Source organism: Chrysemys picta, chromosome 18, assembly GCF_011386835.1.
Source record: "Chrysemys picta bellii isolate R12L10 chromosome 18, ASM1138683v2, whole genome shotgun sequence".
Classification (NCBI taxonomy): Eukaryota; Metazoa; Chordata; order Testudines; family Emydidae; genus Chrysemys; species Chrysemys picta.
The window spans coordinates 18,198,478-18,211,282 of record NC_088808.1 but is presented as its reverse complement, the minus strand read 5'-3'; the positions used below and the strand labels follow the sequence as shown (position 1 = coordinate 18,211,282).

General features: G+C 45.2%; 2 protein-coding genes across 3 annotated transcripts in view; one reads left to right on the top strand and one right to left on the bottom strand.

Moving 5' to 3' along the window:
• LOC135976492 (spidroin-1-like) overlaps positions 1 to 12,805 on the bottom strand; it is a 925,731-nt gene that overhangs the window by 88,146 nt on the left and 824,780 nt on the right. The window lies entirely within an intron of this gene.
• BRD3 (bromodomain containing 3) overlaps positions 1 to 12,805 on the top strand; it is a 53,291-nt gene that overhangs the window by 17,605 nt on the left and 22,881 nt on the right. For both annotated transcript variants that reach the window (XM_065572508.1, XM_065572506.1), the window contains exons 2-5: positions 6,382 to 6,696; positions 8,445 to 8,582; positions 10,009 to 10,156; positions 11,682 to 11,896. In XM_065572508.1, coding sequence (XP_065428580.1) covers positions 6,496 to 6,696; positions 8,445 to 8,582; positions 10,009 to 10,156; positions 11,682 to 11,896 — 702 coding nt within the window. In that variant the 5' untranslated portion in view covers positions 6,382 to 6,495. The remainder of the gene's footprint in view (positions 1 to 6,381; positions 6,697 to 8,444; positions 8,583 to 10,008; positions 10,157 to 11,681; positions 11,897 to 12,805) is intronic.

Sequence of the window (12,805 nt, the reverse complement as noted above, 5' to 3'; positions counted from 1 at the left end):
TGAGATGTTCTCCTCGGGATGGAGGGAATTATTAACCTGATTTCTCCAGGCCAACTGTCGCTCCGGCGACTGACCCATGCACGCCACGCAAAGCTAAAAAAGAAAAGAAAAATCCTCTAAGCCTGGCTGTGTGTCTGATGACTAGGCTGGCTGAGTGAGGAGCCAAAACCCGCAGCCGTGATGGATTCCGCGGTGGGGAAGGCTGCAGCGCATTTAAGCGGAACAGTCTGTGACTCAGTGGAAGCAGAGATTTCTCTGCGAGTTTGGGCTCAGGTTTTGTTTTGAATGTTTTGGTAAAACTGGGAGCAATTTCCTACAAAGGACAGAGCAACCCTGGGCCTTATGTTTAGTGGTGCAGGGGTCAGATTTAAAGTGGCGATGTCAGTAATTGCAGATAAGCATCCAAAAACTGCATGAGCCATTTTTATTGTTACTCAGAATTACAGAGCTGGGGACTATACAGGGGAAAAGAGATGATTTAAAATGGAAAAATATTGCTCAGGGGCTAATATGAGTCTCAGTTTAGGCCCTGATCAGCAAGGCACTTACACACACATGCACAAAGTTAAACACATTCTTAAGTCTGTCTCTATGCAGTAAATCATTTAAGTACATGCTAAGCTCTTTCTTAGATGGTAAGCTCTTTTGGGGCAGTGACGGCCGTTCTGTTCAGTGTCTGTACAGCATTTAGCACAATGGTCCATGACTGAGGTGCCTGCATGCTACTGCTATACAAATAATTGATGGCTGATGTCAGCGAGACTTAAGCATGTGCTCAATTGCTCTGCTGAATTGGGGCTTTACAATCGGAGCCACATGCCGCGTAATTTCACTCTGTAAGCTCTTAGGAGCCGGGACAGTCTTTGGTCTGTGTTTGCACCGTGCCTAGCACAATGGCATCCTGGCCCATAACTAGGGCTGTAGCCACTACGGTAATGCAAAGAGTAAATAATAATACAGGGTTTGCGGCAAACCTCTGCCCGGGTTAAAAATTTCGCCCCGTGTGCATCAACATACACTGCAGTCAAAGCTGTGTACCTGCTCCATTGCTTTTGGCACGTGATTCTCATCAGCGAAATATCAGGAGGTTCGTCAGACACGTTCTGGTCTCTCAGGGCCTGTACGCACTACCACTTATGTCGGTATAATTTATGTCGCTCACGGGTGTGAATAAGCCACGCCCCCGAAGTGATGTAAGGCAGTGCTTCTCAAAGTGGTGGTCCGCGGACCGGTGCCAGTCCGCGAGCCATCGGCTGCCAGTCCGCGACGAGTTTCCTCATAAGAGCGTCAAATAGGATAATAATACGGCACCAGTCCCTGGCACGTTGAAAAAAAAAATTGCCGGTCCCCCACGTCAGATAGCTTGAGAAGCACTGATGTAAGGTACACCGACCTACACGCCAGTGGGGACAGCGCTCTGTCGGCGGGAGAGCTTCTCGCGGGGGTGGAGTTATGCCAATGGGAGAGCCAAAGGGAAGGGGGACCCCTAATCGCACTCACCCCCTTTGCTGCTCCCATGAATCCCACCTCCACACTCTCTTTGCCTGTTGTTGTTAGGCTTTAGCACTTCTATTGCAGTAGCACCCAGAGGCCCCAGCTAAGATCAGGGCCCCACTGGGCTGGGTGTTGTGCACGCATCTAATAAATGACCAGACTTCGCCCCCAACTAAAGACCGCAAACAAGCTAAGCTTCCCCTGCCTTTGTCTTCATGCCAACTCCCACGCTGCCCCCTCTGGAATCCCCTCTTCATCCCTGCCTGCCAGCTACTAACCCTCCCTGTTCCAAATTCCTCAAAGCTGCTACCCCACTACTTGCTTGTCATTTAAAGATGGGGGCAAGAGAAGTAAAAAAGAGAGGAAAAGCTAAATCAAAGCAACCCCTGTGGCAAACAAACAGGAAGCTATTCAGGCAAGGGTTCAAGGAAGGGGCAGTGTGGGAGAGCTCAACTCCCCCTCCTCTACTCAAAGCACGGGAAGGGTTTCTCCTCTTTCTGGCGTGGGAGAGTGAGAACAGGTGTCTCCTAAGAATTCCTGCTCCTGTTTCAATCTGCTTTAAACCCGGTGTGTGACTGAACTTTCCTCTAGGCGTCCTGGTGTGTTTCAGGGCAGGGACCATGTCTTCTGTATACTGTCTTCCAAGCGTAATTAGGTCTCATGACCCTTGCGAATTGTGACATCTGGCCTCACCCTGTCTGCTTGTCTGTCTGCCCTTTGCTTGTGAGCTCCTCTGAGCAGGGACCATCCTTAAGCATTTGGAAAGTGCCTAGCACATAGTGGGTGCTACTATACATGGAAAATAATGTCCAGTCTCCCTGGATGGCAGGGAATAGGACTGTGTGGTGTATTGAGGACTGTGTTGGAATTGGAAGCTATCACTTGGAGAGGGTGTGGTGGGGTGGCGGTCTTAGTCCTGCTTGCAGGCTCGGGGACTCTGTAAGAAAGCATGCAGCCACAGAGTCAGTTCTGGAAAGAGCCAGCTTAAAGCAAGGTGAGGTGAATTGTGCCTGGTTGCCTTAGGGAGCAGCCTGTTTTCTCTCTCTCTGGTTTTAGGTTTTTGTGTGTTATCGTTCTGAATTATAAGAAATAAAGTAGTGTTACATTGCAGCCTTCCAGCAAGTGTATTTGTTTGTATCTAATTTCTCAGTGTGTGTGCTGAAAGCATAACAGACTACTTCAGTTCTTTCTTTCCCAAGTGAATAAAGTAGGCTGTCTCTCTGTATAAATGCTCTGACAGATCTGTGACCCATTGAATGGTGAAACACATGTACAAATAAATACATACATAATAAATCATACAGCAAAACTCCCAGGCCCAGCTAGAGGGAGAAGTTCTCTCTCAGCTCTGACACACTCTGAGTGCTTTCATTCACATGATGAATCAGCTGGCAAATACACATTAAAGCCTTCTGTATGCTAATAATGACTATTTCCAGTGTTGTTGCTTTAACAGTATGAAAAACACAGAAATAGGCACATTTTAACTAGATCTGGTCTCAAGCGGCAAGATCGAGGATTTGAATGATCACACATTCAGCAGCATTGGTATGCAGAGTTTTGGTTTAGAGCCATCTTTAATTGTAGCCAATGGGATTGCAGTATGCAAATAAATTAGGGTCAATTGTAGGAGGACTGGCTGAGTTGCCTCTGATGTCACAGACCCACCTCCTGTTCTCCCTAATGTGCTTAACTTTCTTGATATTTAAACTAAAGTTTTAAAAGATCCTTTCTGGTTTATGTAATTAAGTTTTACTTAATTACTGTTCATATTACGGTGCTGCCGAGAGGCCCCAACTAAGATCAGCACCCCACTGTGCTAGGTGCTGTAGAAACACACATGTTCAAAGATTAGAAAGCCACAAGTGACCCCTGTGATCACCTAGTCTGACCTTCTTTATAATACAGGCCATGGAACTTCCCTGAATTAATTCTTGTTTGCACTGGAGCGTATCTTTTAGAAAGAAATAGCTCCTGTCCCAAAGAGTTTCAATCTAATTAGACAAGATTGACAAAATAAGGCAGAAAGGTGGTGGTATTATCCCCATTGTACAGATGAGGAAATGAAGCACAGAGAAATTCAGTGACTCTCCCAAGACCACGTAGAAAGTTGACCCCCTATCTCCTGGATGCCAGTCCAGTGCCTTAAAAAAAGAACATCTCTTCAAGTTAGAATGTTATGAAAAGAGGACGAGAAGATGCAGGGAAGTTCTAACAAAAACGGGATTTTTGTTGTTGAAGATCTTGCGTTTATCCTCAATAATTTAAAAACACAATAGAAGGCAATCTTGAGATGTGGTACATAGAGTTAAAAAAAGTGACCGATGCCCTGCAGTTAAGGTTGCCTCAAAAAATTAGTTCCCAAATTTTCTTGTTTTTAATTTCAGTCTTTGAAGGGGATTCAGCTCATTCACCAAAACACTGAAATAAACATTAGATTCAAAGGATGTACCCCAAGGGCTGCAGTCAGGGTTATATGTGCTGCTTAGATGATATATGGCTCTTAGTCGGTGGGTGTCTGAAATCTGCACAGAGTCCCAGTTCAGAGCTGGGGTTGAGGGAGATAAAAGGGAGAGGGAAACATTATGACATTTAATTTTTTAAAAATTCCTGTTGGATTTTGTTGTTTTTTTCTTGAAATTCAAAATTTTGAAATATTTTGTCAATAAACAGGGAAAACTGTTGTGAAAATGTTTTTTCCTGTTTGTATTTCAAAGTTTTGAAATGCTGAATTAAGTCCACTTTGTGAAGTTTGAAAAATGTTGACCAGATCACACCAGTGTCGCTGTTTTTCCAGTCGCCCCACCCACCTGGGGCTCCCATCCAGTCTCTGTCTGCCAATGACACTCGACAAAAACAAAACCCTCTTAGCTGGAGGGTTTCACTGTGCAAAGGGGACACAATTGGGGGACAGCATTACCTTATGTGAGGGTTGAGGGGAACAGTGCTGTAGAGAATGGCCCCACACCTACCTTTCCTTGCCCCATGGAGCTTGAACCCCATGGATTCCATCATGTCAGAGAAAAGGGGATGGATCTTCCCATTGCAGGCCCTTCAGTTTGTGGAAGCAGAGCTGATGATAGGGTTTATTATATCTTCTTAGGGTGTAAGAGAATTTTTACATCCTGTGAATAGATGCTGGTTTGATTCATACTTGGACTCCTGTTTTCTATGTACACATCGTAGGTAGGCTCCCATGTTTTACACACATGTGCGCACACCAGACATGGATTTCTTTGGGATTAAACACTTTTCTGCACAAAACCCTTTTTGAAATAGGAGCCCCTCCTGGGCACAGACAAGCTTGGCCCTGATTGGCTCTGTGCATTCTATTTTGGAGCCCAAAGCGGTGTCTGATTGGCCGAGTTGCCTCTTATGTCACTATCCCATTGCCATCACAAAATACTTTCACTTTGTTCTCTTGGTTACAGCGATGTTCATGGAATGCTCTCTTTCTATGTAAGCTCGTGCCTTGGCTCCTTGCGTACAGCTGAGAATATTTATATTTAATCATTCCTCTCTTTTATGTAGATGCATGTTTCTATGCACAATCTATTTTTGTAAAACTCCCCTAAATTAAATAAGTGTTCAGTGTTTACTGCCATCTAATCAGCTACTCAAAAGGTAGGTTGAAGTTCTACACTTAGTCTTGATTTTCAACTATGATGGTTAAAAACACATTAAATGAGAATTTTGTCTAGGATGTTTCTTTGCACTGTCTCCCTCTTCGCATGTCACTGCTGTTGCCGTATTTCCCTCTTTTGTGACTGGGTTTTCACCACATAGACTAGAAACATATGTCAGCGAGAGTATTTGTGTACTTGTCTGAATGTGTTTTAAATATTTTGCCATTAGAAAGAGTGCGTGGTCTCTTTACTGTGAAAAAATGTTGCTGTGGTTCTGATGTGGGTTGAACTATCGAATGTTTATGGAAGATGACAAAACAAAGCTGTTTACAGTGTGGTAGCCAAGACATAATGACGCTAGAGAGTTTGTCATCCAGGAGCGTGCTAGAGAAAACCTGGACCAAAGTAATGGAATTTTGTGTGTACTCATATTTCAGATGTGCTATTAAAAGACGGAACAGAACCATCTCTGTCTGTCTGTTCCAGGGGCTGACAAACTCTTCGATTGTTACTTGAATTGCAGGAGCACTGTTGATACCCCCATGGGAAATTGAGTGCACATTGTAGTCAGCCTAGTAAGAGACGGACCTAGCCCTAAAGAACTTCATGGTATGGAGCACATCTAAATAGAGAGATTATCTCTGGGGCTGTCTTCCTTTAGCAATTAATCTGACCACCTCCCCTTCCAGTCAAGATTCAGTTCTCAACGATGCGATGTACCTAGGACAATTGCAGCAAATGTTTGAGTATGGCACAACTGGCTCCTCCTCTTTGTTTCCACCTGCTTCTGTACAGTCCAGCTTCTTCTTTGCAATGAATATCTGAGATGCTGGTAGACACCGATGGAACAAGGAGCCAGAACCAACATCATGAGACCAGCCAGTTTGCCGTAGATCACTAGCAAGTGCTCTGCAGTCCGTGGATTTGGGAACTGCTGATCTAATCTATGTGTCTAGGTTTTTGTACCATGCCCATCATTATGGTATCTGAGCTTGACAGCAAATGCAGTGGATCAGGTAGGGTGACCAGACAGCAAGTGTGAAAAATCAGGACGGGGGGTGGCGGGTAATAGGAGCCTATATAAGAAAAAGACCCAAAAATCGGGACTGTCCCTATAAATTTGGGACATCTGGTCACCCTAGGATCAGATGAAGGGGTTGGGTTTAGCCATGTCTAGGTGTGTATTGTTTTTGAACATGTGTGTTTCAATTAAATGTCTGTATTTACACTCCACCTCTTCCTCCTCTCTCTCCTGGTCTAGGTTGCATGGTTGGGCCCTGGAAATGGGATGTCAGTCCCATTCAGGGAGCATAAAGGAAGACAGAGAATCTCCTAGTTGCCGCTGCAACAGTAAGTGAGACCCAGAGGTAGGAAAATGTCAACTGTCACATCAGCGATACAGGCTCCCCAGGGCCCTGTCAATCCACCCCCCCCAGAAGTCACCAACCCCAACAAGCCCGGGCGGAAGACCAACCAGTTGCAGTACATGCAAAATGTTGTGGTGAAGACCTTGTGGAAGCATCAGTTTGCTTGGCCCTTCTACCAACCCGTCGATGCAATTAAATTGAATTTACCAGTAAGTATTCTTTCCTTTGCTTTGTGTCCTCTGCCAGGAGAGCTCTGCTTTAGCGATGTGCAATTTCTGCTCATGTGAATAAATATATGGAGATATACCTATCTCATAGAGCTGGAGGGACCCTGAAAGGTCATTGAATCCAGCCCCTTGCCTTCACTAGCAGGACCAAGTACTGATTTTTGCCCTAAATCCCTAAGTGGCCCCCTCAAGGATTGAACTCAAAACCCTGTGTTTAGCAGGACAATGCTCAAACCACTGAGCTATCCCTCCCCCCTACAGCAAAACTCCCAGGCCCAGCTAGAGGGAGAAGTTCTCTCTCAGCTCTGACACACTCTGAGTGCTTTCATTCACATGATGAATCAGCTGGCAAATACACATTAAAGCCTCTGAAGTGAAATGTTGATAGGTTCCGTCTGATTCCCCAACTCCCCAGAGTGGCCGTGCTGAGCACTGGCCCCTGCATAGCGAAACGAGTGGGGCAGTCATTCGTTTCCCAGTACCCTGAATATGAGACCACCTTTCACAGACCTGACTTCTTCGTAACTAGTAGAAGTTACGTTAACTCTGATCCATTATTAGATGGATGTTTTTTTTAATTTTATTTTTGGTTCTGTTTATTAAGAAGCTCCTCAGGCCTTTGCTATTTTTGAGTTTTTGTTGTAGATTAGAATGTTACCTTAATAGCTTCTGACCTATGCTTAAAGAAAGAGCATAAGGACTGCGTTTTGGAATTATGCAATGGGTTTTCCAAGAGCAGCAGATGTCCCTGAAATCTTTGGGTCAGGAATAGGAGCTGGAACACTCAAGAACTGAAATAGTGTTTTCACTTAATGTCAGACTCTCTTAACTTTGGCCTGGTCTGCACTAGAAAGGTTTACTGGCATTGCCGTGTTGGTTAGGAGTGTGAAAAAAATCATGCTCCCAATCAACCTAGCTGTGCTGGCAAAAGCCCTAGTAGATGCAGTTATAAGTGGGGAAAAAAAGTCCTTTTGCCAGCTTATCCTGTTTGGGGAGCTGGTTTAAGCTAGACCAGTAAAAAACGTTCTTTTGCTGGCATAAGCTGCCTCTCCATGGGGGAGGATTCCCAGTATAACTATACCAGCAAGCCCGTTTAAATGTAGACAAGGCCTTTGTCTCATAAAGAAATGCTACACAAAGCTGTTTTTTAAAAGAAACCTCTGAACATCTTAGTTCCTGCTGAATCTCTTACGGTCTGCACACATTCACCTGACGGCAAAGACAGTTTCCCTATTAACGGTTAGCATGAACTTGCCTCCCCAGATCTCCGCTCTAGGAGTCAGCACCAAGCCAGCCACTGCTGGAACCTTTCAAGGAAATTGGTGCTAACTCCACCTTGCTTGCTCAGACTATGATCATAGCAGCGGAGGGACTGTGCATCTGATTTCCAGAGGTTCTGATCACCTTGGCTTCCGCTTTGACCTACCTGCCCACCCCGTTAGTTGCAGAGCAAAAGGGTTTATTTAGGGTTAATTTTTAGTTAAAAGTGGTAGGCATGTTTTAAATCCCATTCGCTGGTAGGTATTTTTTTTCAATCTTGTTCTAGTTCTGACATTTCAGGATTGCCATTTGCAAATCAGACACCACCAGGAAAGCAGGGTCTTCACTTTATGGGAAAGGTGCCTCCTGTCTGATGTCCCCCATTGGGGAAGGGGAGCTGTTCTCATTGGCGATGTATAGGGCTTATTGCGTCCTGACCTAACAAGCTATCTTTACTGTTTCTTGAACAGGATTATCACAAAATAATCAAAAACCCGATGGACATGGGGACAATTAAGAAGCGACTGGAACATAACTATTACTGGAGTGCCAGTGAATGCATGCAGGATTTCAACACAATGTTTACAAATTGTTACATTTACAACAAGGTAAAGAATGCAGACAAACTCCTAGCTGTGGCTCTGAATAGGGAAGCCTGCGGGTGGCTAGTCCACTGCAGCTTTTGACGAGGGATAACTTGTGCACAAAACCCTCCTGGCAATGCCATTAATGGTAATCATATTACTTTTAAATGTACAAAGCTGTCTTTGTGTTGCATGTTTCTTTGCCCGCACTGGTTAAAATGGCAAACGTGTTCTTAACTGTAGGTAGAATTAATATCTTGGGGTTACACAGCGAGTCAGCCGAGACTTCAGCCCTTTAATTTCACGGAGGAATTCTTTCAGATTAGCTAATGTTTGCACAACGCTTTTGTAGATGTTAAGTGGAATATAAGTGCTAAGTGTTATTCTCTTTGTCCAGTAGTAACTAATATCAGATACTCCTCTCAGCAGCAGAGGGCAGGTAAATAACTCCTATCATTATATCCGCTGTCCATGCCTCATGCGTTCTTCCATAAATCTCTCGTGCACTTTGTTGGTTGCTTATATATGCTTTTTTTTTTTTTTTTTTGGCTTTAAAGTGCTTTTTATTCCTTGTATTCTTTTTCCTAAGATAGTTCATCATTGACCCATGCTGGGGAGCGAGCTGAAATAAATAAATAAATTAGCTGGTGCTGCAGCGAGGAAGGTGTTTATTCTCTTCTCCTGAATATTTTGCCAGACAGGGATTGACAGCTCGTCGGTTGCAGCTCTCTGCTTCCAAACCGATCTGTGGGGCAGCAATGGTGTGGGCTTCTAAAGGAAGCCGTGTTCTGGTTCTTCATTGTATTTAGAGGCTGTAATTTGCCAGCTGGTCAGGGTACGTGCACACTGCAATAAAAGACCCACAGCACGGCTGCGGCTGGCCTGGGGCAACTGACTCAGGCTCACGGGGCTTGGGCTGCGGGGCTATACAATTGCAGTGTAGACATTCAGGCTTGGGCTGGAGCCGGAGCTCTGGGACCTTCCCCTCTTGCAGGGTCCTAGAGCCTGGGCTCCAGCCCAAGACCGAACGTCTACCCAGCAGTTTTTCAGCCCTGGAGCCCGAGCCCGGTGAGTCCAAGTCAGCTGACCTGGACCAACCAGGATTTTTCATCCCCATGTAGACATACCCTTAGAGCCCAGGCTCCAGCCCAAGTCCGAACCTCTACCCTGCTATTTTAACCCTGAGCTTGAGTCAGTTGATCCGGGCTCTGATACTTGGTACTGCGGGTTTTTTGTTGCCGTGTAGACATACCAATTGAGGCTGGCGTGAATACCAGAGAAGGGCTAAAGAGTTATTTAATTCTCAGAGCTATGGTGCATTCATTCATTGGAAGACAGTGTACATTTCCGGCTAGGGGATAAATCAAACAACGCGATTGTAAAGGCTTTCAGTCCCTCTTTGCTTCTCACGGGTGCATTATGCTAGTGCTGCCTTGTTCTGTCCACCCAGCCCACGGATGACATCGTCCTCATGGCGCAAGCCCTGGAGAAGATTTTTCTGCAGAAAGTAGCCCAGATGCCCCAGGAGGAAGTTGAGTTATTACCACCGGTCCCTAAAGGCAAAGGTCGCAAGCCAGCAGCGAGCGCACAGAGTGCAGGTACTGACCTGACCAGATGGTAATCAATGTTGCGAGCCCGTTGCTGATTCCTGACCCACTTCCACCCTGCCTGACTAGACACACAATTAGGAGGGTAGAAAAGGAGTGTAGTCTAATGGTCAGAGCATTGAATGAGAGTCAGGACGTGTGGATCCTGCTTGTCTGTCTATCCAAGATAGGCCTGTGAGGGAGGACACTGCTACTATCTCCAGAGCACAGAGAGACTAAGGGCCAGATATCTAAAGGCATTTAAGCTCCTAACTCCCATTGAAATCACAGGGGTGAAAACACGTGTTTGCATTGATTTAATGAAACAGGAGCAAGTTGCTGTGTAGATGAAATCTGATTGTGGCTTTGGGAAAGTCAGTTTGCCTTTTGTGCCTCAAGTTCCACATACGTCAACTAAGGCACCAAGTCTGTAAAGCGTCCTTTGAAGGTGCTGTAGAAGTGCAAAGAATTATTTCATTAATCAATAATAGAACGGTGCTGGGACTTTAAAAACAAAAAAACGTTTGCACCTTGTATTAAAATGCAGCTGCCTCTGTGGGACAGATTACCGCCGCCCTATAACAGGAATGGCAGCATGGTGTAGCAGATAATGCACTAGTCTGGGAATCCAGAGACCTGGGTTCTGTTCCCAGTTCCGCTTTTCATTTGCGGCATAACCATGGGCAAGTCACCTGAACTTTCCCTGTGAAGAGCTTTGAGGTCTATGGATTTAAAGTGCCGTATAAGTAGGCCTGGGTGAGACTTTTTTGGTGAAACATGCAGATTTGGCAACATGGAAATGTTTTGTGAATTCCTGTTAGCTTTGCCGAGTTGTTTTGGTTGGAAAAAAACAAAACAAACAAATTCTGAAAAACGTAAACATTTCATTTTGACATGAACTGTTTCGATGTTCCGGTTCGGGGTGACGCTTTTTGTTCAAAACTTTCTTTTATTAAATAAATAAATATTTTAAAACGGTTGAAATGGAAACAAACCGTTTCATTCGACCTGACATGAATTTTTTGTTGACTTTTCAATTCACCGATACATTTGAAAATTTTTCTTTTCCGTTTGACCCAAAATGGACATTTAAAAAAAAATGTCAGGCTTATCAGTGACTGAACAATCAGTTTTTTGCCCAGCCCCATAGACTAGTGGTATTTATTATTAACTCTGCAGAGCAGGAGCAAAGGCAGCTTGAACTCAGTGGAGGTTTTCCCGCTGTGAACAGTTCAGCGTCCTTTCTAGAGAATCCACGTCCTTCCCTACCCTCCCATCGGTCTCCTCCTTGGCTGAGCACAGGCTAGTTCTGAGAGAGGCTGGAAGGGAAAACAGAAACTGTCCCATAACAGCAGACCTGACCGTCAGGACTTGGAGCAGTTTGCTCACATATGGTCATCCAGACACTGCAGAGAGAGCAGAAAGGCCCAGACGTTCATTGCTGTAGAGTCCAGAGGCAACAGCTTCTCTTGGTCAAGCTAGCTGAGTGCCTATTGAATGTGCTGTCTCACATGTGTTTAATTGTATCGTTTTAAAGGAGCGCAGCAAGCAGCAGCTGTGTCATCGGTCTCCCCGCCAGCCCCTTTCCAGAACGTCCCTCCAGCTGTCTCTCAGACGCCCGTTATCGCCGCCACGCCTGTGCCAACCATCACCGCAAACGTCCCGCCTGTAACTGCTCCTCCGGCTGCCGCTGCCCCTCCTCCTGCTGCTCCGATTATGACAGTGGTTCCTCCCACGCCACCTGTAGTCAAGGTAAACAAAGCAACCAACCGTCTTTCTCTTTGCAGGACCGCATTTTTAGATGGGCAACCGCTGGTCAGAAACATGAGTTATTTCCCTTTGCATTTGACTTTCCAACTCCACAGATATCACCACCGGTTAGCCAGCTCCGAGGCTGCATGAACGTAAAGGCCTCTGAGGGCCCAGTGCCCCTACCCCACCTAAGAACTCCCTGCTCTCACCAGTTGTCCTATAGATCTTGGTAGGACTGCTCCTTTCAAGTTTGCAAGAGCAGGCCCAACGAACATACAGCTCCATTTTCGTTTCAAATGGGCATAGAGCAAATCAGGAAGGGCCTGATCCTGCATTCCTGACTCCAGGGCAGTCAGTGGGAGTTTTGTCACAGTAAAGACTGCAGGAGGGCACTCCAGCTGGAAGGTATTGAAAGCAGCTTTGTGCTTTGAGAACCCGAGAAATATCAGTAGGATCAGCAAGTTCTGTCTTCCTTACTGACTGTATTCTGCTACCAATTGTACGCCTGTATTTACTATTTAATTTGCTAATTTAATTTCCCAGTAAATTAAATTACTGCTCCAAACAGCTGTTGGCTGAATACCATTTTTTTTTTTTTAAAGAAAAAAATTGGATGAAAGCGTTAATCTAGTGACACAATTTTCTGCTTGAAATTTAACATTAAAACAGGGGTGTTAACAGTGTTCTGTAGAGGATAGCAAACCCTGGACTGGAACACAGGGGATATGGGTTCTAGTCCCAGTTTTGCCACTGGCTTGCTGTGGGGGACCTTGGCCAAATCACATCCCCTTTCTGTGCCTCAGTTTCCCCATCTATAGACTGGGGAGAATGATATTGATCTCCTTCGTGTAAAAGCACTTTGAGATCTACAGATAAAAACTGCTATATAAGAGCTAGATACTACTATTG